The sequence below is a fragment of the Ascaphus truei genome, unplaced genomic scaffold, assembly GCF_040206685.1.
Source record: "Ascaphus truei isolate aAscTru1 unplaced genomic scaffold, aAscTru1.hap1 HAP1_SCAFFOLD_492, whole genome shotgun sequence".
Taxonomy (NCBI): Eukaryota; Metazoa; Chordata; class Amphibia; order Anura; family Ascaphidae; genus Ascaphus; species Ascaphus truei.
In genome coordinates, this window is record NW_027456823.1 from 250,578 (window position 1) to 277,988 (window position 27,411).

At 59.7% G+C, this 27,411-nt stretch overlaps 1 protein-coding gene across 1 annotated transcript in view; it reads left to right on the forward strand.

Moving 5' to 3' along the window:
- Positions 1 to 27,411, forward strand: part of TANC2 (tetratricopeptide repeat, ankyrin repeat and coiled-coil containing 2) — a 274,744-nt gene that overhangs the window by 233,341 nt on the left and 13,992 nt on the right. The window contains 7 exon segments of the mRNA XM_075584218.1: positions 15 to 200; positions 5,659 to 5,752; positions 7,252 to 7,349; positions 7,351 to 7,386; positions 20,164 to 20,287; positions 20,629 to 20,804; positions 21,239 to 21,371. Coding sequence (XP_075440333.1) covers positions 15 to 200; positions 5,659 to 5,752; positions 7,252 to 7,349; positions 7,351 to 7,386; positions 20,164 to 20,287; positions 20,629 to 20,804; positions 21,239 to 21,371 — 847 coding nt within the window.

Sequence of the window (27,411 nt, forward strand, 5' to 3'; positions counted from 1 at the left end):
GTCCCTCACGCCAGGTGGATCACCTGGATAAGAACGGGCAGTGCGCGCTGGTCCACGCCGCCCTGCGCGGGCACCTGGAGGTGGTGAAGTACCTCATCCAGTGGGACTGGACCATGTCGGGCCAGCAGCCGGGCGTGCTGAAGAAAAGCCAGGCCATCCAGCAGGCGCTGATCGCCGCGGCGAGCATGGGGTACACGGAGGTAAGAGGTGCGGGGGGGCTGGCACTCGCATGGGGGGGGAGAGAGGTGTGAGCGTCATCTCGTGCCAGCAGGCGCTGATCGCCGCGGCGAGCATGGGGTACACGGAGGTAAGAGGTGCGGGGGGGCTGGCACTCGCATGGGGGGGGGAGAGGTGTGAGCGTCATCTCGTGCCAGCAGGCGCTGATCGCCGCGGCGAGCATGGGGTACACGGAGGTAAGAGGTGCGGGGGGGCTGGCACTCGCATGGGGGGGGGAGGAGAGGTGTGAGCGTCATCTCGTGCCAGCAGGCGCTGATCGCAGCGGCGAGCATGGGGTACACGGAGGTAAGAGCTGCGGGGGGGCTGGCACTCGCATGGGGGGGAGGAGAGGTGTGAGCGTCATCTCGTGCCAGCAGGCGCTGATCGCAGCGGCGAGCATGGGGTACACGGAGGTAAGAGGTGCGGGGGGGCTGGCACTCGCATGGGGGGGGAAGGGAGGAGAGGTGTGAGCGTCATCTCGTGCCAGCAGGAGGGGTGTGAAAGAGTTAACTCGGGGGTCCTTCTTCAGCATGGGCAGCTCAATCAGTCCCTGCTTCAGCACGAATGGCTCAATCAGTCCCTGCTTCAGCACGAATGGCTCAATCAGTCCCTGCTTCAGCACAGGTGGCTTATCAGTCCTAGCTTTAAAACAGGTGACTCCATCAGTCAACAAAGCCAGTGATTGAGCCCCCTGTGCTGAAGCAGGGACTGATTGAGCCACCTGTGCTGAAGCAGGGATATCCTTTAAACCTTGACCTATTAGGGGGGGGGGGTGGTGCTTGAGGACTGGAGTTACATAGTAGACAAGGTTGAAAAAAGGACACGTGTCTCATCGGGCGCCACCTGCGCTAAATATAGACGCGCTGATATCCCCCGCGTTAACGCGTTGCCGAATTCAGTCTTCAGAAAGTCCCCCTCCGAGCACCTCTCGGCTTGTGTCTGCACCCCCCCTCCCCCCTCCCCTCCTCCCCCCTCCATTGTGTGTGTGTGAAGTGATGTGTTGTTTTCGTAGACGCGAGGTAGCAATCAAGTCTGAACAAGACACTTCCCACCGGTGGCATTGTTCTGGGGACGGTTAGGAGCAGGGAGAGGAGAAGCACGTTCTCACGTAGACCTCCCGACAGTCACACATCGTCAGTCTCTAGGGACAGGGGAAACTGGGGAGGCTTCCACCGGCGGTGTTGTTCTGGGGACGGTTAGGAGCAGGGAGAGGAGAAGCACGTTCTCACGTAGACCTCCCGACAGTCACACATCGTCAGTCTCTAGGGACAGGGGGGGAACTGGGGAGGCTTCCACCGGCGGTGTTGTTTCTGGGGACGGTTAGGAGCAGGGAGAGGAGAAGCACGTTCTCACGTAGACCTCCCGGCAGTCACACATCGTCAGTCTCTAGGGACAGGGGGGGGAAACTGGGGAGGCTTCCACCGGCGACATTGTTCTGGGGACGGTTAGGAGCAGGGAGAGGAGAAGCACGTTCTCGTGTAGACCTCCCGACAGTCACACATCGTCAGTCTCTAGGGACAGGGGGGGAACTGGGGAGGCCTCCCACCGGCGGCTTTGGTCTGGGGACGGTTAGGAGCAGGGAGAGGAGAAGCACATACACCTAGACTCTCTCACGTAGACCTCCCGTCAGTCCAGTCACACATCGTCAGTCTCTAGGGACAGGGGGGAAACTGGGGAGGCTTCCACCGGCGGCATTGTTCTGGGACGGTTAGGAGCAGGGAGAGGAGAAGCACGTTCTCACGTAGACCTCCCGACAGTCCACACATCGTCAGTCTCTAGGGACAGGGGGGGAACTGGGGAGGCTTCCACCGGCGGCGTTGTTCTGGGGACGGTTAGGAGCAGGGAGAGGAGAAGCACGTTCTCACGTAGACCTCCCGTCAGTCACACATCGTCAGTCCCTCTAGGGACAGGGGGGGAACTGGGGAGGCTTCCACCAGCGGTGTTGTTCTGGGGACGGTTAGGAGCAGGGAGAGGAGAAGCACGTTCTCACGTAGACCTTCCGACAGTCACACATCGTCAGTCTCTAGGGACAGGGGAAACTGGGGAGGCTTCCACCGGCGGCATTGTTCTGGGGACGGTTAGGAGCAGGGAGAGGAGAAGCACGTTCCCACGTAGACATCCCGACAGGTCACACATCGTCAGTCTCTAGGGACAGGGGGGGAACTGGGGAGGCTTCCACCGGCGGTGTTGTTCTGGGGACGGTTAGGAGCAGGGAGAGGAGAAGCACGTTCCCACGTAGACCTCCCGGCAGTCACACATCGTCAGTCTCTAGGGGACAGGGGGGGAACTGGGGAGGCTCCCACCGGCGGCGTTGTTCTGGGGACGGTTAGGAGCAGGGAGAGGAGAAGCACGTTCTCACGTAGACCTCCCGGCAGTCACACATCGTCAGTCTCTAGGGACAGGGGGGGAACTGGGGAGGCTCCCACCGGCGGCGTTGTTCTGGGGACGGTTAGGAGCAGGGAGAGGAGAAGCACGTTCTCACGTAGACCTCCCGGCAGTCACACATCGTCAGTCTCTAGGGACAGGGGGGGAACTGGGGAGGCTCCCACCGGCGGCGTTGTTCTGGGGACGGTTAGGAGCAGGGAGAGGAGAAGCACGTTCTCACGTAGACCTCCCGACAGTCACACACCGTCAGTCTCTAGGGACAGGGGGAACTGGGGAGGCTCCCACCGGCGGTGTTGTTCTGGGGACGGTTAGGAGCAGGGAGAGGAGAAGCACGTTCTCACGTAGACCTCCCGACAGTCACACATCGTCAGTCTCTAGGGACAGGGGGAACTGGGGAGGCTTCCACCGGCGGTGTTGTTCTGGGGACGGTTAGGAGCAGGGAGAGGAGAAGCACGTTCCCACGTAGACCTCCCGGCAGTCACACATCGTCAGTCTCTAGGGACGGGGGGGGAACTGGGGAGGCTCCCACCGGCGGCATTGTTCTGGGGACGGTTAGGAGCAGGGAGAGGAGAAGCACGTTTCCCACGTAGACATCCCGGACAGTCACACATCGTCAGTCTCTAGGGACAGGGGGGGGAACTGGGGAGGCTTCCACCGGCGGCGTTGTTTCTGGGGACGGTTAGGAGCAGGGAGAGGAGAAGCACGTTCCCACGTAGACATCCCGACAGTCACACATCGTCAGTCTCTAGGGACAGGGGGGGAACTGGGGAGGCTCCCACCGGCGGCGTTGTTCTGGGGACGGTTAGGAGCAGGGAGAGGAGAAGCACGTTCTCACGTAGACCTCCCGACAGTCACACACCGTCAGTCCTCTAGGGACAGGGGAAAACTGGGGAGGCTTCCACCGGCGGCGTTGTTCTGGGGACGGTTAGGAGCAGGGAGAGGAGAAGCACGTTCTCACGTAGACCTCCCGGCAGTCACACATCGTCAGTCTCTAGGGACAGGGGGGGAACTGGGGAGGCTTCCACCGGCGGCGTTGTTTCTGGGGACGGTTAGGAAGCAGGGAGAGGAGAAGCACGTTCTCACGTAGACCTCCCGGCAGTCACAACATCGTCAGTCTCTAGGGACAGGGGGGGAACTGGGGAGGCTCCCACCGGCGGCATTGTTCTGGGGACGGTTAGGAGCAGGGAGAGGAGAAGCACGATCCCACGTAGACCTCCCGGCAGTCACACATCGTCAGTCTCTAGGGACAGGGGGGGAACTGGGGAGGGCTTCCACCGGCGGTGTTGTTCTGGGGACGGTTAGGAGCAGGGAGAGGAGAAGCACGTTCTCACGTAGTCCTCCCGACAGTCACACATCGTCAGTCTCTAGGGACAGGGGGGGAAACTGGGGAGGCTTCCACCGGCGGTGTTGTTCTGGGGACGGTTAGGAGCAGGGAGAGGAGAAGCACGTTCTCGTATAGACCTCCCGGCAGTCACACATCGTCAGTCTCTAGGGACAGGGGGGGAACTGGGGAGGCTTCCACCGGCGGCTTTGGTCCTGGGGACGGTTAGGAGCAGGAGAGGAGAAGCACGTTCTCACGTAGTCCTCCCGACAGTCACACATCGTCAGTCCTCTAGGGACAGGGGGAACTGGGAGGCTCCCACCGGCGGTGTTGTTCTGGGGACGGTTAGGAGCAGGGAGAGGAGAAGCACGTTCCCACGTAGACCTCCCGGCAGTCACACATCGTCAGTCTCTAGGGACAGGGGGGGAACTGGGAAGGCTTCCACCGGCGGCGTTGTTCTGGGGACGGTTAGGAGCAGGGAGAGGAGAAGCACGTTCTCGTGTAGACCTCCCGGCAGTCACACATAGTCAGTCTCTAGGGACAGGGGGGAACTGGGGAGGCTTCCACCGGCGGCTTTGGTCTGGGGACGGTTAGGAGCAGGGAGAGGAGAAGCACGTTCTCACGTAGTCCTCCCGACAGTCACACATCGTCAGTCTCTAGGGACAGGGGGGAACTGGGGAGGCTTCCACCAGCGGCGTTGTTCTGGGGACGGTTAGGAGCAGGGAGAGGAGAAGCACGTTCTCACGTAGACCTCCCGACAGTCACACATCGTCAGTCTCTAGGGACAGGGGGGGAACTGGGGAGGCTTCCACCAGCGGCATTGTTCTGGGGACGGTTTAGGAGCAGGGAGAGGAGAAGCACGTTCTCACGTAGACCTCCCGGCAGTCACACACATCGTCAGTCTCTAGGGACAGGGGGGGAACTGGGGAGGCTTCCACCAGCGGTGTTGTTCTGGGGACGGTTAGGAGCAGGGAGAGGAGAAGCACGTTCTCACGTAGACCTCCCGGCAGTCACACATCGTCAGTCTCTAGGGACAGGGGGGGAACTGGGGAGGCTTCCACCGGCGGCTTTGGTCTGGGGACGGTTAGGAGCAGGGAGAGGAGAAGCACGTTCTCGTGTAGACCTCCCGACAGTCCACACATCGTCAGTCTCTAGGGACAGGGGGGGAAACTGGGGAGGCTCCCACCGGCGGCGTTGTTCTGGGGACGGTTAGAAGCAGGGAGAGGAGAAGCACGTTCACACGTAGACCTCCCGGCAGTCACACATCGTCAGTCCTCTAGGGACGGGGGGGGGAACTGGGGAGGCTTCCACCGGCGGCATTGTTCTGGGGACGGTTAGAAGCAGGAGAGGAGAAGCACGTTCACACGTAGACCTCCCGGCAGTCACACATCGTCAGTCTCTAGGGACGGGGGGGGGAACTGGGGAGGCTTCCACCGGCGGCATTGTTCTGGGGACGGTTAGGAGCAGGGAGAGGAGAAGCACGTTCCCACGTAGACATCCCGACAGTCACACATCGTCAGTCCTCTAGGGACAGGGGGGGAACTGGGAGGCTTCCACCGGCGGTGTTGTTCTGGGGATGGTTAGGAGCAGGGAGAGGAGAAGCACGTTCCCACGTAGACCTCCCGACAGTCACACATCGTCAGTCTCTAGGGTGAACTGGGGAGGCTTCTACCGGCGGCGACAGGGGTGGTTCTCACGTAGACCTCCCGGCAGTCACAGTCCTGGTTCTGTTGCAGATCGTCTCGTACCTGCTGGATCTCCCGGAGAAGGACGAGGAGGAGGAGCAGCGAGCTCAGATTAACAGCTACGACAGCCTCTGGGGAGAGACGGGTAAGCGGACAGTCCCTGCCCGGGCGCCAGGCTGCCGGTCCCTGCCCGAGCGCCAGGCTGCGGGTCCCTGCCCGGGCGCCAGGCTGCGGGTCCCTGCCCGGGCGCCAGGCTGCGGGTCCCTGCCCGGGCGCCAGGCTGCGGGTCCCTGCCCGGGCGCCAGGCTGCGGGTCCCTGCCCGGGAGCCAGGCTGCGGGTCCCTGCCCGGGCGCCAGGCTGCGGGTCCCTGCCCGGGCGCCAGGCTGCGGGTCCCTGCCCGGGCGCCAGGCTGCGGGTCCCTGCCCGGGCGCCAGGCTGCGGGTCCCTGCCCCGGGCGCCAGGCTGCGGGTCCCTGCCCGGGCGCCAGGCTGCGGGTCCCTGCCCGGGCGCCAGGCTGCCGGTCCCTGCCCGGGCGCCAGGGCTGCGGGTCCCTGCCCGGGCACCAGGCTGCCGGTCCCTGCCCGGGCGCCAGGCTGCCGGTCCCTGCCCGGGCGCCAGGCTGCCGGTCCCTGCCCGGGCGCCAGGCTGCGGGTCCCTGCCCGGGCGCCAGGCTGCCGGTCCCTGCCCGGGCGCCAGGCTGCCGGTCCCTGCCCGGGCGCCAGGCTGCCGGTCCCTGCCCGGGCGCCAGGCTGCGGGTCCCTGCCCGGGCGCCAGGCTGCGGGTCCCTGCCCGGGCGCCAGGCTGCGGGTCCCTGCCCGGGCGCCAGGCTGCGGGTCCCTGCCCGGGCGCCAGGCTGCGGGTCCCTGCCCGGGCGCCAGGCTGCGGGTCCCCTGCCCGGGCGCCAGGCTGCGGGTCCCTGCCCGGGCGCCAGGCTGCGGGTCCCTGCCCCGGGCGCCAGGCTGCCGGTCCCTGCCCGGGCGCCAGGCTGCGGGTCCCTGCCCGGGCGCCAGGCTGCGGGTCCCTGCCCGGGCGCCAGGCTGCGGGTCCCTGCCCGGGCGCCAGGCTGCGGGTCCCTGCGATCAAACCCCGCACAGTGACCCTTTCACTGCCAGGGGGGGTTGCAATGTATTGTGCAGAAAGGGTTAAATGTAAAGTATTCTTCAATTCATCTCTCACCCTTCTCCCTCCTCTCTCTCTCCCTTACCGACCCTTCTCCCTCCCCTCTCCCTCATCTCTCTCTTTCTCCCTTACCCTTACCGACCCTTCTCCCTCCCCTCTCCCTCATCTCTCTCTTTCTCCCTTACCGACCCTTCTCCCTCCCCTCTCCCTCATCTCTCTCTTTCTCCCTTACCGACCCTTCTCCCCTCCCCTCTCTCTCCCTACCACCCCCTTCCTCCTCTTCTCTCTCCCCCATCTCCCCCTTCTCCCTCCCCTCCCTCCCCCATATCTCTCCCTCCCCATCTCCTCCCTCCCCCATATCTCTCCCTCCCCCATCTCCTCCCCTTTCTCCATCCTCTCTCCCTCCCCATCTCCTCCCTTTCTCCATCCTCTCTCCCTCCCCCTTCTCCCTCTCCCTTCTCCCTATCCCCCCTTCTCCCTCCACCCTCTCTCCCCCTTCTCCCTCCCCCCCCTATCCCCCACAGCTCTAACAGCCGCTGCTGGACGCGGGAAGCTGGACGTTTGCCGGCTGCTCCTGGAACAGGGAGCCGCGGTCTCCCAACCCAACCGGCGCGGCGTCGTCCCCGCTGTTCAGTGCTGTGCGGCAAGGACATTGGCAGGTAATCCCCGGGCTGTCTGTGCCACCCTGCCTCCAGTATACACTGTGCTGTACTCTGTGCTACCTGTGTCACCCTGCCTCCTGTATACACCTGTGCTGTACTCTGTGCTACCTGTGTCACCCTGCCTCCAGTATACTCTGTGCTACCTGTGTCTCCCTGCCTCCTGTATACACTGTGCTGTACTGGCTGTGTCACCCTGCCTCCTGTATACACTGTGCTGTACTCTGTGCTACCTGTGTCACCCTGCCTCCAGTATACTCTGTGCTACCTGTGTCTCCCTGCCTCCAGTATACACTGTGCTGTACTCTGTGCTACCTGTGTCACCCTGCCTCCAGTATACACTGTGCTGTACTCTGTGCTACCTGTGTCACCCTGCCTCCTGTATACACCTGTGCTGTACTCTGTACTGTCTGTGTCACCCTGCCTCCTGTATACACTGTGCTGTACTTCCTGTGACACCCTGCCTCCTGTATACACTGTGCTGTACTGCCTGTGTCACCCTGCCTCCTGTATACACTGTGCTGTACTGGCTGTGTCACCCTGCCTCCTGTATACACTGTGCTGTACTCTGTGCTACCTGTGTCACCCTGCCTCCAGTATACTCTGTGCTACCTGTGTCTCCCTGCCTCCAGTATACACTGTGCTGTACTCTGTGCTACCTGTGTCACCCTGCCTCCAGTATACACTGTGCTGTACTCTGTGCTACCTGTGTCACCCCTGCCTCCTGTATACACCTGTGCTGTACTCTGTACTGTCTGTGTCACCCTGCCTCCTGTATACACTGTGCTGTACTTCCTGTGACACCCTGCCTCCTGTATACACTGTGCTGTACTCTGTGCTAACTGTGTCACCCTGCCTCCTGTATACACTGTGCTGTACTGCCTGTGTCACCCTACCTCTTGTATACACCTGTGCTGTACTGCCTGTGTCACCCTGCCTCCTGTATACACTGTGCTGTACTGCCTGTGTCACCCTACCTCCTGTATACACCTGTGCTGTACTCTGTACTGCCTGTGTCACCCTACCTCCTGTATACACCTGCGCTGTACTCTGTACTGCCTGTCACCCTGCCTCCTGTATACACTGTGCTGTACTGCCTGTGTCACCCTACCTCCTGTATACACCTGTGCTGTACTGCCTGTGTCACCCTGCCTCCTGTATACACTGTGCTGTACTGCCTGTGTCACCCTACCTCCTGTATACACCTGTGCTGTACTCTGTACTGCCTGTGTCACCCTACCTCCTGTATACACCTGTGCTGTACTTCCTGTGACACCCTGCCTCCTGTATACACTGTGCTGTACTCTGTGCTACCTGTGTCACCCTGCCTCCTGTATACACCTGTGCTGTACTGGCTGTGTCACCCTGCCTCCTCTATACGCCTGTGCTGTACTCTGTGCTACCTGTGTCACCCTACCTCCTGTATACACCTGTGCTGTACTCTGTACTGCCTGTGTCACCCTACCTCCTGTATACACCTGTGCTGTACTCTGTACTGCCTGTGTCACCCTACCTCCTGTATACACCTGTGCTGTACTTCCAGTGACACCCTGCCTCCTGTATACACTGTGCTGTACTCTGTGCTACCTGTGTCACCCCGCCTCCTGTATACACCTGTGCTGTACTGCCTATGTCACCCTGCCTCCTTTATACACCTGTGCTGTACTCTGTACTGCCTGTCACCCTGCCTCCTGTATACACGTGTGCTGTACTGCCTGTGTCACCCTGCCTCCTGTATACACTGTGCTGTACTCTGTACTGCTGTGTCACCCTGCGTCCTGTATACACATGTGCTGTACTCTGTACTGCCTGTGTCACCCTGCGTCCTGTATACACCTGTGCTGTGCTGGCTGTGTCACCCTGCCTCCTGTATACACCTGTGCTGTACTCTGTACTGCCTGTGTCACCCTGCGTCCTGTATACACATGTGCTGTACTCTGTACTGACTGTGTCACCCTGCGTCCTATATACACCTGTGCTGTGCTGGCTGTGTCACCCTGCATCCTGTATACACCTGTGCTGTACTCTGTGCTGCCTGTGTCACCCTGCCTCCTGTATACACCTGTGCTGAACTCTGTACTGGCTGTGTCACCCTGCATCCTGTATACACCTGTGCTGTACTCTGTGCTACCTGTGTCACCCTGCCTCCTGTATACACCTGTGCTGAACTCTGTGCTGCCTGTGTCACCCTGCCTCCTGTATACACCTGTGCTGAACTCTGTACTGGCTGTGTCACCCTGCATCTTGTATACACCTGTGCTGTACTGGCTGTGTCTCCCTGCCTCCTGTATACACCTGTGCTGAACTCTGTACTGGCTGTGTCACCCTGCCTCCTGTATACACCTGTGCTGAACTCTGTACTGGCTGTGTCACCCTGCATCCTGTATACACCTGTGCTGTACTCTGTGCTACCTGTGTCACCCTGCCTCCTGTATACACCTGTGCTGAACTCTGTGCTGCCTGTGTCACCCTGCCTCCTGTATACACCTGTGCTGTACTCTGTGCTGCCTGTGTCTCCCTGCCTCCTGTATACACCTGTGCTGAACTCTGTGCTACAGTACCTGTGTATTGTATTGTATATCTTTATTTATATAGCGCCATAAATGTACGTAGTGCTTCACAGTAGTAATACATGTGGTAATCGTATACATAACAAATAATATAAATATAAATAACAGGTAATGGGAATAAATGCTTCAGACATAAAAGTTACATTAAGGAAGAGGAGTCCCTGCCCCGAGGAGCTTACAGTCTAATTGGTAGGTAGGGAGAACGTACAGAGACAGTAGGAGGGAGTTCTGGTAAGTGCGTCTGCAGGCGGCCAAGCTTTATGTAACATGTGTTCAGAATATCCACAGTGCTATTCATATGCTTCTTTAAGCAAATGTGTCTTAAGGTGGGTCTTAAAGGTGGATAGAGAGGGTGCTAGTCGGGTACTGAGGAGAAGGGCATTCCAGAGGTGTGGGGCAGTCAGTGAAAAGGGTTTAAGGCGGAAAAGGGCTTTAGATACTGTCTCCCTGCCTCCTGTATACACCTGTGCTGTACTATGTACTGCCTGTGTCACCCTGCCTCTTGTATATACCTGTGCTGTACTCTGTACTGCCTGTGTCACCCTGCCTCCTGTATACACCTGTGCTGTACTGGCTGTGTCACCCTGCCTCCTGTATACACCTGTGCTGTACTCTGTACTGGCTGTGTCACCCTGCCTCCTGTATACACCTGTGCTGTACTGGCTGTGTCACCCTGCCTCCTCTATACACCTGTGCTGTACTGGCTGTGTCACCCTGCCTCCTCTATACGCCTGTGCTATACTCTGTGCTACCTGTGTCACCCTGCCTCCTGTATACACCTGTGCTGTACTCTGTACTGGCTGTGTCACCCTGCCTCCTGTATACACCTGTGCTGTACTCTGTACTGCCTGTGTCACCCTTCCTCCTGTATACACCTGTGCTGTACTGCCCGTGTCACACTGCATCCTGTATACACTGTGCTGTACTGCCCGTGTCACCCTGCATCTTGTATACACCTGTGCTGTACTGCCCGTGTCACCCTGCCTCCTTTATACACCTGTGCTGTACTCTGTACTGCCCGTGTCACCCTGCCTCCAGTATACACTGTGCTGTACTCTGTACTGCCTGTGTCACCCTGCCTCCTGTATACACCTGTGCTTTACTGTACTCTGTACTGGCTGTGTCACCCTGCCTCCTGTATACACCTGTGCTGTACTCTGTACTGCCCGTGTCACCCTGCCTCCTGTATACACCTGTGCTGTATTCTGTACTGCCTGTGTCACCCTGCCTCCTGTATACACCTACGCTGTACTCTGTACTGCCCGTGTCACCCTGCCTCCTGTATACACCTGTTCTGTACTGCCCGTGTCACCCTGCCTCCTGTATACACCTGTGCTGTACTGCCCGTGTCACCCTGCATCCTGTATACACCTTTGCTGTACTGCCCGTGTCATCCTGCCTCCTGTATACACCTGTGCTGTACTGCCAGTGTCACCCTGCCTCCTGTATACACCTGTGCTGTACTCTGTACTGCCTGTGTTACCCTGCCTCCTGTATACACTGTGCTGTACTGGCTGTGTCACCCTGCCTCCTGTATACACCTGTGCTGTACTCTGTACTGGCTGTGTCACCCTGCCTCTTGTATACACCTGTGCTGTACTCTGTACTGCCTGTGTCACCCTGCCTCCTGTATACACCTGTGCTGTACTCTGTACTGCCTGTGTCACCCTTCCTCCTGTATACACCTGTGCTGTACTGCCCGTGTCACCCTGCATCCTGTATACACTGTGCTGTACTGCCCGTGTCACCCTGCATCTTGTATACACCTGTGCTGTACTGCCCGTGTCACCCTGCCTCCTGTATACACCTGTGCTGTACTCTGTACTGCCCGTGTCACCCTGCCTCTTGTATACACCTGTGCTGTACTCTGTACTGCCTGTGTCACCCTGCCTCCTGTATACACCTGTGCTGTACTGTACTCTGTACTGGCTGTGTCACCCTGCCTCTTGTATACACCTGTGCTGTACTCTGTACTGCCCGTGTCACCCTGCCTCTTGTATACACCTGTGCTGTACTCTGTACTGCCTGTGTCACCCTGCCTCCTGTATACACCTGTGCTGTACTGCCCGTGTCACCCTGCATCTTGTATACACCTGTGCTGTACTGCCTGTGTCACCCTGCCTCCTGTATACACCTATCGCTCTTATCAGTTTATCTAGGTTACACCTAGTACACACAACTACGTTTGATCCTGAGCCTATATTGCTATCAGTACTATTGATCTATTCACCTTCAGTACGTCGTTTTAACACCCATTATTTTATATATATGTTGCTATTAATAAAGTTTATGTTGTAATTCATTCACTCATCACCAGAGGGTGAACCTGAGTGCTACATTGGGTTCTCTCTCTATCTTCTACCACTGTACTCTGTACTGGCTGTGTCACCTTGCCTCCTGTATACACCTGTGCTGTACTCTGTATGACTTGTGTCACCCTGCCTCCTGTATACACCTGTGCTGTACTCTGTATGACTTGTGTCACCCTGCCTCCTGTATACACCTGTGCTGTACTCTGTATGACTTGTGTCACCCTGCCTCCTGTATACACCTGTGCTGTACTCTGTATGACTTGTGTCACCCTGCCTCCTGTATACTGTACACCTGTGCTGTACTCTGTGCTACCTGTGTCACCCTGCCTCCTGTATACACCTGTGCTGTACTGCCCGTGTCACCCTACCTCCTGTATACACCTGTGCTGTACTCTGTACTGTCTGTGTCACCCTACCTGCTGTATACACCTGTGCTGTACTGCCCGGGTCACCCTGCCTCCTGTATATACCTGTGCTGTACTGCCCGGGTCACCCTGCCTCCTGTATACACCTGTGCTGTACTCTGTGCTACCTGTGTCACCCTGCCTCCTGTATACACCTGTGCTGTACTCTGTACTGCCTGTGTCACCCTGCCTCCTGTGTACACCTGTGCTGTACTGGCTGTGTCACCCTGCCTCCTGTATACACCTGTGCTGTACTCTGTACAGGCTGTGCCACCCTGCCTCCTGTATACACCTGTGCTGTACTGCCCATGTCACCCTGCCTCCTGTATACACCTGTGCTGTACTCTGTACTGCCTGTGTCACCCTGTCTCCTGTATACACCTGTGCTGTACTCTGTACTGCCTGTGTCACCCTGCCTCCTGCATACACCTGTGCTGTACTGGCTGTGTCACCCTGCCTCCTGTATACACCTGTGCTGTACTCTGTACAGGCTGTGCCACCCTGCCTCCTCTATACACCTGTTCTGTACTGCCCGTGCCACCCTGCCTCCTGTATATACCTGAGCTGTACTGCTCGTGTCACCCTTCCTCCTGTATACACCAGTTCTGTACTTCCTGTGTCACCCTGCCTTCTGTATAAACCTGTGCTGTACTCTGTACTGCCCGTGTCACCCTGCCTCCTGTATACACCTGTGCTGTACTCTGTACTGCCTGTGTCACCCTGCCTCCTGTATACACCTGTGCTGTACTGGCTGTGTCACCCTGCCTCCTGTATTCACCTGTGCTGTACTCTGTACTGCCTGTGTCACCCTGCCTCCTGTGTACACCTGTGCTGTACTCTGTACTGCCTGTGTTACCCTGCCTCCTGTATACACTGTGCTGTACTGGCTGTGTCACCCTGCCTCCTGTATACACCTGTGCTGTACTCTGTACTGGCTGTGTCACCCTGCCTCTTGTATACACATGTGCTGTACTCTGTACTGCCTGTGTCACCCTGCCTCCTGTATACACCTGTGCTGTACTCTGTACTGCCTGTGTCACCCTGCCTCCTGTATACACCTGTGCTGTACTGCCCGTGTCACCCTGCCTCCTGTATACACTGTGCTGTACTGCCCGTGTCACCCTGCATCTTGTATACACCTGTGCTGTACTGCCCGTGTCACCCTGCCTCCTGTATACACCTGTGCTGTACTCTGTACTGCCTGTGTCACCCTGCCTCCTGTATACACCTGTGCGGTACTGGCTGTGTCACCCTGCCACCTGTATTCACCTGTGCTGTACTGGCTGTGTCACCCTGCCTCCTGTATACACCTGTGCTGTACTGCCCGTGTCACCCTGCCTCCTGTATACACCTGTGCGGTAATGGCTGTGTCACCCTGCCTCCTGTATACACCTGTGCTGTACTGCCTGTGCCACCCTGCCTCCTGTATACACCTGTGCTGTACTCTGTACTGTCTGTGTCACCCTGCCTCCTGTATACACCTGTGCGGTACTGGCTGTGTCACCCTGCCTCCTGTATACACCTGTGCGGTACTGCCTGTGCCACCCTGCCTCCTGTATACACCTGTGCTGTACTCTGTACTGGCTGTGTCACCCTGCCTCCTGTATACACCTGTGCTGTACTGCCTGTGCCACCCTGCCTCCTGTATACACCTGTGCTGTACTCTGTACTGGCTGTGTCACCCTGCCTCCTGTATACACCTGTGCTGTACTGCCCGTGTCACCCTGCCTCCTGTATACACCTGTGCTGTACTCTGTGCTGCCCGGGCCACCCTGCCTCCTGTATACACCTGTGCTGTACTCTGTGCTGCCTGTGCCACCCTGCCTCCTGTATACACCTGTGCTATACTCTGTACTGGTTGTGTCACCCCGCCTCCTGTATACACCTGTGCTGTACTGCCTGTGTCTCCCTGCCTCCTGTATACACCTGTGCTGTACTCTGTACTGCCTGTGTCACCCTGCCTCCTGTATACACCTGTGCTGTACTGCTCGTGTCACCCTGCCTCCTGTATACACCTGTGCTGTACTCTGTACTGCCTGTGTCACCCTGCCTTCTGTATACACCTGTGCGATACTGGCTGTGTCACCCTGCCTCCTGTATTCACCTGTGCTGTACTCTGTACTGGTTGTGTCACCCCGCCTCCTGTATACACCTGTGCTGTACTGCCCGTGTCACCCTGCCTCCTGTATACACCTGTGCTGTACTCTGTACTGGCTGTGTCACCCTGCCTCCTGTATACACCTGTGCGGTACTGGCTGTGTCACCCTGCCTCCTGTATTCACCTGTGCTGTACTGGCTGTGTCACCCTGCCTCCTGTATACACCTGTGCTGTACTGGCTGTGTCACCCTGCCTCCTGTATACACCATTGCTGTACTCTGTGCTGCCTGTGCCACCCTGCCTCCTGTACACCTGTGCTGTACTCTGTTCTGCCTGTGTCACCCTGCCTCCTGTATACACCTGTGCTGTACTCTGTACTGCCTGTGTCACCCTGCCTCCTGTATACACCTGTGCTGTACTGCCCGTGTCACCCTGCCTCCTGTATACACCTGTGCTGTACTGCCTGTGCCACCCTGCCTCCTGTATACACCTGTGCTGTACTCTGTACTGCCTGTGTCACCCTGCCTCCTGTACACCTGTGCTGTACTCTGTTCTGCCTGTGTCACCCTGCCTCCTGTATACACCTGTGCCGTACTGGCTGTGTCACCCTGCCTCCTGTATACACCTGTGCTGTACTCTGTGCTGCCTGTGCCACCCTGCCTCCTGTATACACCTGTGCTGTACTCTGTGCTGCCCGTGTCACCCTGCCTCCTGTATACACCTGTGCTGTACTCTGTTCTGCCTGTGTCACCCTGCCTCCTGTATACATCTGTGCTGTACTCTGTGCTGCCCATGTCACCCTGCCTCCTGTATACACCTGTGCTGTACTCTGTGCTGCCCGTGTCACCCTGCCTCCTGTATACACCTGTGCTGTACTCTGTGCTGCCCGTGTCACCCTGCCTCCTGTATACACCTGTGCTGTACTGGCTGTGTCACCCTGCCTCCTGTATACACCTGTGCTGTACTCTGTGCTGCCCGTGCCACCCTGCCTCCTGTATACACCTGTGCTATACTCTGTGCTGCCTGTGTCACCCTGCCTCCTGTATACACCTGTGCTGTACTCTGTACTGCCTGTGTCACCCTGCCTCCTGTATACACCTGTGCTATACTCTGTGCTGCCTGTGCCACCCTGCCTCCTGTATACACCTGTGCTGTACTCTGTGCTGCCCGTGTCACCCTGCCTCCTGTATACACCTGTGCTATACTCTGTGCTGCCTGTGTCACCCTGCCTCCTGTATACACCTGTGCTGTACTCTGTACTGCCTGTGTCACCCTGCCTCCTGTATACACCTGTGCTATACTCTGTGCTGCCTGTGCCACCCTGCCTCCTGTATACACCTGTGCTGTACTCTGTGCTGCCCGTGTCACCCTGCCTCCTGTATACACCTGTGCTATACTCTGTGCTGCCTGTGTCACCCTGCCTCCTGTATACACCTGTGCTATACTCTGTGCTGCCTGTGTCACCCTGCCTCCTGTATACACCTGTGCTATACTCTGTGCTGCCTGTGTCATCCTGCCTCCTGTATACACCTGTGCTGTACTGCCCGTGCCACCCTGCCTCCTGTATACACCTGTGCTAAGAAGAACAATGTAGGCATAGTCCCTGCGGGTATACCTCCACATATCTTCTTAATATATAAAATTGAAATTTGTGAGGTTGGTGCTAGATGTGGTGAATCTGATTGGTCCTCAGCCTCTGGCCAATCAGATTGGTGGCTCTATGACGTCACCCAACTGCCACTCTCTTCTTCTCCTCACCCGCAGCTCACCTTCCCCCTCGACCTCACCCAACTGACACTCACACACTCACACTCACACACACACACACACACACTCACACACAGCTCACCTCCCGGCCGGCTCCCCCTCCCCCCCATCTCACCTTCCCCCTTGGCCTCACCCAACTGACACACACACACTCTCACACACACACTCACACACACACACAGCTCACCTCCCGGCCGGCTCCCCCTCCCCCCCCATCTCACCTTCCCCCTCGGCCTCACCCAACTGACACACTCACACTCACACACTCACACACACACACAGCTCACCTCCCGGCCGGCTCCCCCTCCCCCCCATCTCACCTTCCCCCTCGGCCTCACCCAACTGACACACTCACACTCACACACTCACACACACACACAGCTCACCTCCCGGCCGGCTCCCCCTCCCCCCCCATCTCACCTTCCCCCTCGGCCTCACCCAACTGACACACTCACACTCACACACTCACACACACACACAGCTCACCTCCCGGCCGGCTCCCCCCCCCCCATCTCACCGCCCCCCAGGGAATCCACCAGGTTCACCCGAGCCCCGGCCAGCAGCAGCATGCGGGTAGTGTCGCCGCCGACACAGCTTCTCGTGGGGGGGGGGGGGGACCGCCTCTCCCTCACCACACCGTTTCTCAGCAGCGCCTCACCTCCCCACCCGCCGCTGACACAGCTCCGCGCGGGGGAGGGGGAACCACCGCCGACAACGATGACACCCGCCTCTCCCCCAACACCCCCCACCCTCTCTCAGCAGCGCCTCACCTCCTCCCCACCCGCTGCCGACACAGATGCGGGGGGGGGGAGGGGGAAGCACAACACCACTGCAGCCGCCTCTGAGCCCAATACACCACCCCCCCCCCTCTCAGCAGCGCCTCATCTGTCCACTTGCCGCCGACACTAGCGCGCCACCGCCAGTCAGAGGGGGGGAGGGAGGGAGTCAGGAGAGAGGGGGTGGAAGCCCACACATAAATACTGACTGACACACACTGACTGACTGACACACACTGACTGACTGACACACACTGACTGACTGACTGACACACACTGACTGACTGACTGACACACACTGACTGACTGACACACACTGACTGACTGACACACACTGACTGACTGACACACACTGACTGACTGACTGACACACACTGACTGACTGACTGACACACACTGACTGACTGACTGACACACACTGACTGACTGACACACACTGACTGACTGACACACACTGACTGACTGACACACACTGACTGACTGACACACACTGACTGACTGACACACACTGACTGACTGACACACACTGACTGACTGACACACACTGACTGACTGACACACACTGACTGACTGACACACACTGACTGACTGACACACACTGACTGACTGACACACACTGACTGACTGACACACACTCACTGACTGACACACACTCACTGACTGACACACACTCACTGACTGACTGACACACTCACTGACTGACTGACACACACTCACTGACTGACTGACACACACTCACTGACTGACTGACACACACTCACTGACTGACACACACTGACTGACTGACACACACTGACTGACTGACACACACTGACTGACTGACACACACTGACTGACTGACACACACTCACTGACTGACACACACTCACTGACTGACACACACTCACTGACTGACTGACACACTCACTGACTGACTGACACACACTCACTGACTGACTGACACACACTCACTGACTGACTGACACACACTCACTGACTGACACTGACTGACTGACTTACTGACTGACACACTGACTTACTGACTGACTGACACACTGACTGACTGACTGACTGACACACTGACTTACTGACTGACTGACACACTGACTGACTGACTGACTGACACACTGACTGACTGACACACTTACTGACTGACTGACACACACACTGACTGACACACACACTGACTGTCTGTGACACTGACTGACTGTGACACACTGGCTGACTGACACACACGGACTGACTGACACACACGGACTGACTGACACACATGCATTGAATGGGGGGGGGATTCGGAGCTGTGAACATTGGGGGGAGGGGGGCGCAGCTCTGAACAGCTGTGAAGAGGGGGGGAAGGGAGTTGAGAGGGAGGATGGGGGACCCAGAACATTACATCACGGGCAACGCCGGGTATATCAGCTAGTATATATATATATATATATATATATATATATATATATATATATATATATATATATATGTATATATGTATATATGTATATATATATATATATAAAAGAGGACCAGCGCGGGCTCCATAGTGTAAATAGTTAAGGCTTTATTAATCACAAGCTAAAATCAGCTCATCACAGCATTGAGGTCGGACATGCGCATCGAACAAGAAACCCGTGGTATCTCCGGCAGTCAGGAACTGAAGTCTCGTGGCTGCATGCGTGTGCAAGTCTCTTCCTGCAGCCCGGCACCTCCGTGATGTGCGTCCACTCAACGGCCCCCCCAGCTGAAGCGGCACACGGTGACTTGGTCCCGCTGCACAAAAGTTCCCGTCCCATTCAGCAGACGCTCGGTGAGCTGGATGCTTCGTGCTGCCAATAGCGCCCTGCACGCGTTTCGTCGCAAATAGAGCGGCGACTTGGTCAGACGGTACTGCCGGCGATACCACGGGTGGCGGGTGTTCTTGTTCGATGCGCATGTCCGACCTCAATGCTGCGAGTGAGCTGATTTCAGCCCGTGATTAATTAAAACCGTAACTAATTACGCTATGGAGCCCGCGCTGTCCCTCTTTGTCTTGTAGAAGATCCGTGGAAGGTGGCGGTTTCCTGGGGATCGCCGCTCGGGTTCCTCGGTGTTTTTATTATTTTTCAAGGTTTTATTTACTGAATTTCCTTTATTCTTTTGGCTTTCCCGTCCTTGTGTTTGTTCCCTTTTGTTTCCCTATTCCCGCTCCTCTTTCCTTGTCGTATACGTTGTTTGTTTGTCTGTTTTGTCTTGCAATGGCTCTGTATTTAGGTCACTAGCCACTAGTTAGTTAATATTAGCCTTTTCAATACTTATCATATTGGCGCTGTGATTATGTGTGTTTGTTTATGTATGTATGTATGTATGTATGTATGCATGCTCATTTGCATGTCTTAGACAGGTCTGCAGCCCCGCCTTTCACCATTATCACCCAGCACACAGCACTTCCACTGCAGCAAGGGATTCTGGGAAATGACATGCAGCCTTTCACCATTATCACACAGCACTTCCACTGCAGCAAGGAATTCTGGGAAATGACATGCAGCCCCTGCCTCTCACCATTATCACCCAGCACACAGCACTTCCACTGCAGCAAGGGATTCTGGGAAATGACATGCAGCCTTTCACCATTATCACACAGCACTTCCACTGCAGCAAGGGATTCTGGGAAATGACATGCAGCCCCTGCCTTTCACCATTATCACCCAGCACCCAGCACTTCCACTTCAGCAAGGGATTCTGGGAAATGACATGCAAATGAGCACACAGTGCCACCTTTTGCTTCAAAACCATTATTTGTCTATATATATATTCCTTCACTGCCAGACGGCCGGCGCAGCGCTGGAGATAGCCGCAGTGTGCGTCGGTGCTACAAGGCCTCCTCTCTGTTCACAGATCGTCGACCTGCTACTGACGCACGGGGCAGACGTCAACATGGCGGACAAGCAAGGCCGCACCCCCTTAATGACGGCGGCGTCGGAGGGCCACGCGGCCACTGTGGAGTTCTTGCTGGCACAAGGTTTGTGGGGGGTGGGGGTGGGGGGGGGGGGCTCCTGACCCCGCGGGAGATTCAGGCCACAGTAGGTGCGCGTCCCTGACATAAGCTTAATGGGACAGCGGGGGTGGGGGGGTGACATTAGTGCCACACGGCTTGTAGATGCAGCCACCTGGGGTGACATCTTGGCGTCACCTTCCTGAAGCGTTGACGGGTATTTACTGCCCCTGGGGCGCTGAGTCTAGGAACAGACGACTGGTGACCCAACAGACTTGTGTATCCAAACGCCAGTTCTTGAACCACTAAACGGTGCCTCCTCCTTCACCCCCGTAGCGCCCCTGCTAATCCCGACTCTCGCCTTCCAGGAGCTTCCATTGGGCTGATGGACAAGGAAGGGCTGACGGCTCTGAGCTGGGCCTGCCTGAAGGGTCACCTGCCGGTGGTGAGGTCCCTGGTGGAGAGCGGAGCCGCCACGGACCACGCGGACAAGAACGGCCGCACGCCCCTGGACCTCGCGGCCTTCTACGGAGACGCCGAGGTGGTGAGTGCAGAAGCCGGGCATCGAGGTTTTGGGGGGGGGGGGGGGGGGTTGTTTCACCCGCCGAGGGGGCACAGACTCCGGAGGGCGTCTTAGGGTCTACTCTTGAGGCGCCTCCAAGCATGACTGGAAGCCTCCACCAGTGAGGAGCTTCTGACCGGTATCACCCACCTCTAACGCCAATCTCCTTGGGGCGTGCCATCTTCTGTTGGGTTTTGCCCAGCTTGGCAGCACCGGGCAATGGTAAAGGGTTTAAAGAGGAGGATCTTTTGGGGGTCAGGGGGAGGAGGGTCACCCGGTCAGTGTCGGAGGGTGGTAGAGGGTCGCCACCGTTCTAGCCTGATTAGGACCCCGGCGTTACCCGTGTTGGGCTTGTTGACACGCCGCGGTGGTCCCGGTTCTCCCCCCCCCCCCCCCCCCCCCCTCCCTCTGCGCAGGTCCAGTTCCTGGTGGACCACGGCGCGTTGATCGAGCACGTGGATTACAGCGGCATGCGGCCCCTGGATCGGGCGGTCGGCTGCAGGAACACGTCCGTGGTGGTCGCGCTGCTGAAGAAAGGCGCCAAGATAGGTAGGAGGGCGAGTCCTTAACCTGAGGGGCGGCTGCCCCCCCCCCCCCGCCCCCCCCCCCCCCCCCCGCCCCCCCCCGCGCGTGTCCCATCCCGAGCAGGTGGGACTGTCCACGAGGGTGACCCCCACCCCCTTGGTGTCGCTCGGGCGCCCGTAATATAAACACCCCCGCGTGTACACGGCGCGATTTTATTCTGAGCGCCGCCCTTCTCCGCCTGTAACCCTTTCACTGCCGGGGAGGCCTGCGTGGGGCAGGGTGCCACGTACCACACAGCAACGAACCACGGCACTGCTGGAGAGGCCTGCAGCACATTGATCTGCGCGTTACTTTATGGCTCTGCGCGTTACTTTATGGCTCTGCGCTGCACTGCATGGCTCTGCGCAGCACTGCATGGCTCTGCGCTGCACTGCATGGCTCTGCGCTGCACTGCATGGCTCTGCGCAGCACTGCATGGCTCTGCGCAGAAACTGCACGGCTCTGCGCAGCACTGCACGGCTCTGCGCAGCACTGCATGGCTCTGCGCAGCACTGCACGGCTCCACACGTTTCTATCCGTGTGGCTGGCGGCGTTGGGCTTGACGTGCGTTGCAGGCCACTCATGCATGTCCATCTCCTCTCTGGCAGTGGCCCCGCCCCCCGCGTGTTATATCCCCCTCCCCCCGCGTGTTATATCCCCCTCCCCCCGCGTGTTATATCCCCCCTCCCCCCCGCGTGTTATATCCCCCTCCCCCCGCGTGTTATATCCCCCTCCCCCCGCGTGTTTATATCCCCCTCCCCCGCGTGTTATATCCCCCGCCCCCCGCGTGTTATATCCCCCTCCCCCGCGTGTTATATCCCCCTCCCCCGCGTGTTATATCCCCCTCCCCCCGCGTGTTATATCCCCCTCCCCCGCGTGTTATATCCCCCTCCCCCCGCGTGTTATATCCCCCTCCCCCCGCGTGTTATATCCCCCTCCCCCGCGTGTTATATATCCCCTCCCTCCGCGTGTTATATCCCCCTCCCCCCCGCGTGTTATATCCCCCTCCCCCGGCGTGTTATATCCCCCCTCCCCCCCGCGTGTTATATCCCCCTCCCCCCGCGTGTTATATCCCCCTCCCCCCGCGTGTTATATCCCCCTCCCCCCGCGTGTTATATCCCCCTCCCCCACATGTTATATCCCCCTCCCCCCGCGTGTTATATCCCCCTCCCCCGCGTGTTATATCCCCCTCCCCCGCGTGTTATATCCCCCTCCCCCGCGTGTTATATCCCCCTCCCCCCGCGTGTTATATCCCCCCTCCCCCGCGTGTTATATCCCCCTCCCCCCGCGTGTTATATCCCCCTCCCCCCGCGTGTTATATCACCCTCCCCCGCGTGTTATATCCCCCCTCCCCCGCGTGTTATATCCCCCTCCCCCGCGTGTTATATATCCCCCTCCCCCGCGTGTTATATCCCCCTCCCCCCGCGTGTTATATCCCCCTCCCCCCGCGTGTTATATCCCCCCTCCCCCCCCGTGTTATATCCCCCTCCCCCCGCGTGTTATATCCCCCTCCCCCGCGTGTTATATCCCCCTCCCCCGCGTGTTATATCCCCCTCCCCCGCGTGTTATATCCCCCTCCCCCCGCGTGTTATATCCCCCTCCCCCGCGTGTTATATCCCCCTCCCCCGCGTGTTATATCCCCCTCCCCCGCGTGTTATATATCCCCCCTCCCCCGCGTGTTATATCCCCCTCCCCCCGCGTGTTATATCCCCCTCCCCCCGCGTGTTATATCCCCCTCCCCCCGCGGTTATATCCCCCTCCCCCCGCGTGTTATATCCCCCTCCCCCCCGCGTGTTATATCCCCCCTCCCCCACTAACCTGCCGCAGATTTGCGCTGAGACATTACGCTTCTCTGTGCTGTCGCTTTCTCCCGCTTCATGCTTTGTTTTTCTCCTCTCTCACCTTCATTCGTTTCTACTCCCCACGCTCGCTTCTCTTCCCCTCTCCCTCTCTCACTCCTCTCTCTCCCTCCCTCACTCCTCTCTCTCCCTCCTCACTCCTCTCTCTCCCTCCCCTCTCTCCCCCTCCCTCACTCCTCTCCCTCCCTCCCTCACTCCTCTCTCTCCCTCCCTCACTCCTCTCTCTCCCCCTCCCTCACTCCTCTCTCCCCCTCACTCCTCTCCCTCCCTCACTCCTCTCTCTCCCTCCCTCACTCCTCTCCCTCCCTCCCTCACTCCTCTCTCTCCCCCTCCCTCACTTCCTCTCTCTCTCCCTCCCTCACTCCTCTCTCTCCCTCCCTCTCTCCCCATCCCTCACTCCTCTCTCCCCATCCCTCACTCCTCTCTCTCTCCCTCTCTCCCTCCCTCTCTCTCCCTCCCTCACTCCTCTCTCTCCCTCCCTCACTCACTCCTCTCTCTCCCTCCCTCACTCCTCTCTCACTCCCTCCCCTCTCTTCCCATACCTCACTCCCCTCTCTTCCCAGTCCCTCACTCCTCTCTCCCCATCCCTCACTCCTCTCTCCCCCATTCTCACTCTCTCTCCCTCTCTCCATCCTTCAATCCTCTCTCCCTCTCTCCCCATCCCTCACTCCTCTCTGCCCTCCCCTGTCTCTCTCTGCCTCCCCCCTGTCTCTCTCTGCCTCCCCCTGTCTCTCTCTACCCTCCCCCTGTCTCTCTCTGCCCTCCCCTTCTCTCTCTGCCCTCCCCCTGTCTCTCTCTGCCCTCCCCCCTGTCTCTCTCTGCCTCCCCCCTGTCTCTCTCTGCCTCCCCTGTCTCTCTCTGCCCTCCCCCTGTCTCTCTGCCCTCCCCCTGTCTCTCTGCCCTCCCCTGTCTCTCTCTGCCTCCCCCTGTCTCTCTCTGCCTCCCCCTGTCTCCTCTCTGCCTTCCCTCCTGTCTCTCTCTGCCTCCCCTGTCTCTCTCTGCCTCCCCTGTCTCTTCTCTGCCTCCCCTGTCTACCTCTGCGCCCCCCTGTCTCCCTCTGCGTCCCCCTGTCTCCCTCTGCGTCCCCCTGTCTCTCTCTGCCTCCACTGTCTCTCTCTGCCTCCCCCTGTCTCCCTCTGCGTCCCCTGTCTCCCTCTGCTCCCTCTGTCTCCTCTCTCTGCCTCCCCCTGTCTCTCTCTGCCTCCCTGTCTCTCTCTGCCCTCCCCCTGTCTCTCTCTGCCCTCCCCCTGTCTCTCTCTGCCCTCCCCCTGTCTCTCTCTGCTCCTCCCCCTGTCTCTCTCTGCCCTCCCCCTGTCTCTCTCTGCCCTCCCCCTGTCTCTCTCTGCCCTCCCCCTGTCTCTCTCTGCCTCCCCTGTCTCTCTCTGCCCTCCCCCTGTCTCTCTCTGCCCTCCCCCTGTCTCTCTCTGCTCCCCTCTCTCTCTGCCCTCCCCCTGTCTCTCTCTGCCTCCCCCTGTCTCTCTCTGCCTCCCCCTGTCTCCCTCTGCCCTCCCCCTGTCTCTCTCTGCCTCCCCCTGTCTCCCTCTGCCTCCCCCTGTCTCTCTCTGCCTCCCTCTGTCTCTCTCTGCCCTCCCCCCCTGCCTCTCTGCCTCCCCTGTCTCTCTCTTGCCCTCCCCCTGTCTCTCTCTCTGCCCTCCCCCTGTCTCTCTCTGCCCTCCCCCTGTCTCTCTCTGCCCTCCCCTGTCTCTCTCTGCCCTCCCCCTGTCTCTCTCTGCCCTCCCCCTGTCTCTCTCTGCCCTCCCCCTGTCTCTCTCTGCCCTCCCCCTGTCTCTCTCTGCCCTCCCCCTGTCTCTCTCTGCCCTCCCCTGTCTCTCTCTGCCCTCCCCCTGTCTCTCTCTGCCCTCCCCCTGTCTCTCTCTGCCTCCCCTGTCTCTCTCTGCCTCCCCCTGTCTCTCTCTGCCCTCCCCCTGTCTCTCTCTGCCCTCCCCTGTCTCTCTCTGCCTCCCCTGTCTCTCTCTGCCCTCCCCCTGTCTCTCTCTGCCTCCCCCTGTCTCTCTCTGCCTCCCCTGTCTCCCTCTGCCCTCCCCTGTCTCTCTCTGCCTCCCCTGTCTCTCTCTGCCTCCCCCTGTCTCTCTCTGCCCTCCCCCTTTCTCTCTCTGCCTCCCCCTGTCTCTCTGCCCTCCCCCTGTCTCTCTCTGCCCTCCCCCTGTCTCTCTCTGCCCTCCCCCTGTCTCTCTCTGCCCTCCCCCTGTCTCTCTGCCCTCCCCCTGTCTCTCTGCCCTCCCCCTGTCTCTCTGCCCTCCCCCTGTCTCTCTCTGCCCTCCCCCTGTCTCTCTCTGCCTCCCCTGTCTCTCTCTGCCTCCCCCTGTCTCCCTCTGCCCTCCCCCTGTCTCTCTCTGCCTCCCCTGTCTCTCTCTGCCTCCCCTGTCTCTCTCTGCCTCCCCCCTGTCTCTCTCTGCCCTCCCCTGTCTCTCTCTGCTCCCTGTCTCCCCCTGTCTCCCCCTGCCTCCCCCTGCCTCCCCTGTCCTCTCTGCCTCCCCCTGTCTCTCTCTGCCTCCCCTCACGTTTGCTGCTTTTAGGCTGTCAGACTTACCAAGTCGTCCCAAAGGTTAGAAAGACGGCACACAGCACAAGATCCCTCCCCCCCCCACGCGATCCCTTCCTCCCCCACGCGATCCCTTCCTCCCCCACGCGATCCCTTCCTCCCCCCACGCGATCCCTTCCTCCCCCCACGCGATCCCTTCCTCCCCCACGCGATCCTTCCTCCCCCACGCGATCCCTCCTCCCCCCACGCGATCCCTTCCTCCCCCCACGCGATCCCTTCCTCCCCCCACCGCGATCCCTTCCTCCCCCCACGCGATCCCTTCCTCCCCCACGCGATCCCTTCCTCCCCCCCACGCGATCCCTTCCTCCCCCCCACGCGATCCCTTCCTCCCCCCACGCGATCCCTTCCTCCCCCCACGCGATCCTTCCTCCCCCACGCGATCCCTTCCTCCCCCACGCGATCCCTTCCTCCCCCCACGCGATCCCTTCCTCCCCCCACGCGATCCCTTCTTCCCCCCACGCGATCCCTTCTTCCCCCCACGCGATCCCTTCTTCCCCCACGCGATCCCTTCCTCCCCCACGCGATCCCTTCCTCCCTCCCACGCGATCCCTTCCTCCCCCACGCGATCCCTTCCTCCCCCACTCCACGCGATCCCTTCCTCCCCACGCGATCCCTTCCTCCCCCACGCGATCCCTTCTTCCCCCCACGCGATCCCTTCTCCCCACGCGATCCCTTCCTCCCCCCCACGCGAGCCCTTCCTCCCCCACGCGAGCCCTTCCTCCCCCCACGCGAGCCCTTCCTCCCCCCCCCACGCGAGCCCTTCCTCCCCCCCCCCCCCCACGCGAGCCCTTCCTCCCCCCCCACGCGAGCCCTTCCTCCCCCCCCCCACGCGAGCCCTTCCTCCCCCCCCCACGCGAGCCCTTCCTCACCCCCCCACGCGAGCCCTTCCTCACCCCCCCACGCGAGCCCTTCCTCACCCCCCCCGCGAGCCCTTCCTCACCCCCCACGCGAGCCCTTCCTCACCCCCCCACGCGAGCCCTTCCTCACCCCCCCACGGCGAGCCTTCCTCCACCCCCCCACGCGAGCCCTTCCTCACCCCCCCCACGCGAGCCCTTCCTCCCACCCCCACGCGAGCCCCCTCCCCCCCCACGCGAGCCTTCTTCACCCCCGCCCACGCGAGCCCTTCCTCCCCCCCCCACGCGAGCCCTTCCTCCCCCCCCCACGCGAGCCCTTCCTCCCCCCCCCACGCGAGCCCTTCCTCCCCCCCCAACGCGAGCCCTTCCTCACCCCCCCCACGCGAGCCCTTCCTCACCCCCCCCACGCGAGCCCTTCCTCACCCCCCCACGCGAGCCCTCCTCACCCCCCCACGCGAGCCTTCCTCACCCCCCCACGCGAGCCCTTCCTCACCCCCCACGCGAGCCCTTCCTCACCCCCCCACGCGAGCCCTTCCTCACCCCCCCACGCGAGCCCTTTCCTCACCCCCCCACGCGAGCCCTTCCTCACCCCCCCACGCGAGCCCTTCTCACCCCCCCACGCGAGCCCTTCCTCACCCCCCCACGCGAGCCCTTCCTCACCCCCCCACGCGAGCCCTTCCTCACCCCCCCACGCGAGCCCTTCCTCCCCCCCACGCGATCCCTTCCTCACCCCCCCCCCCTCCACGCGA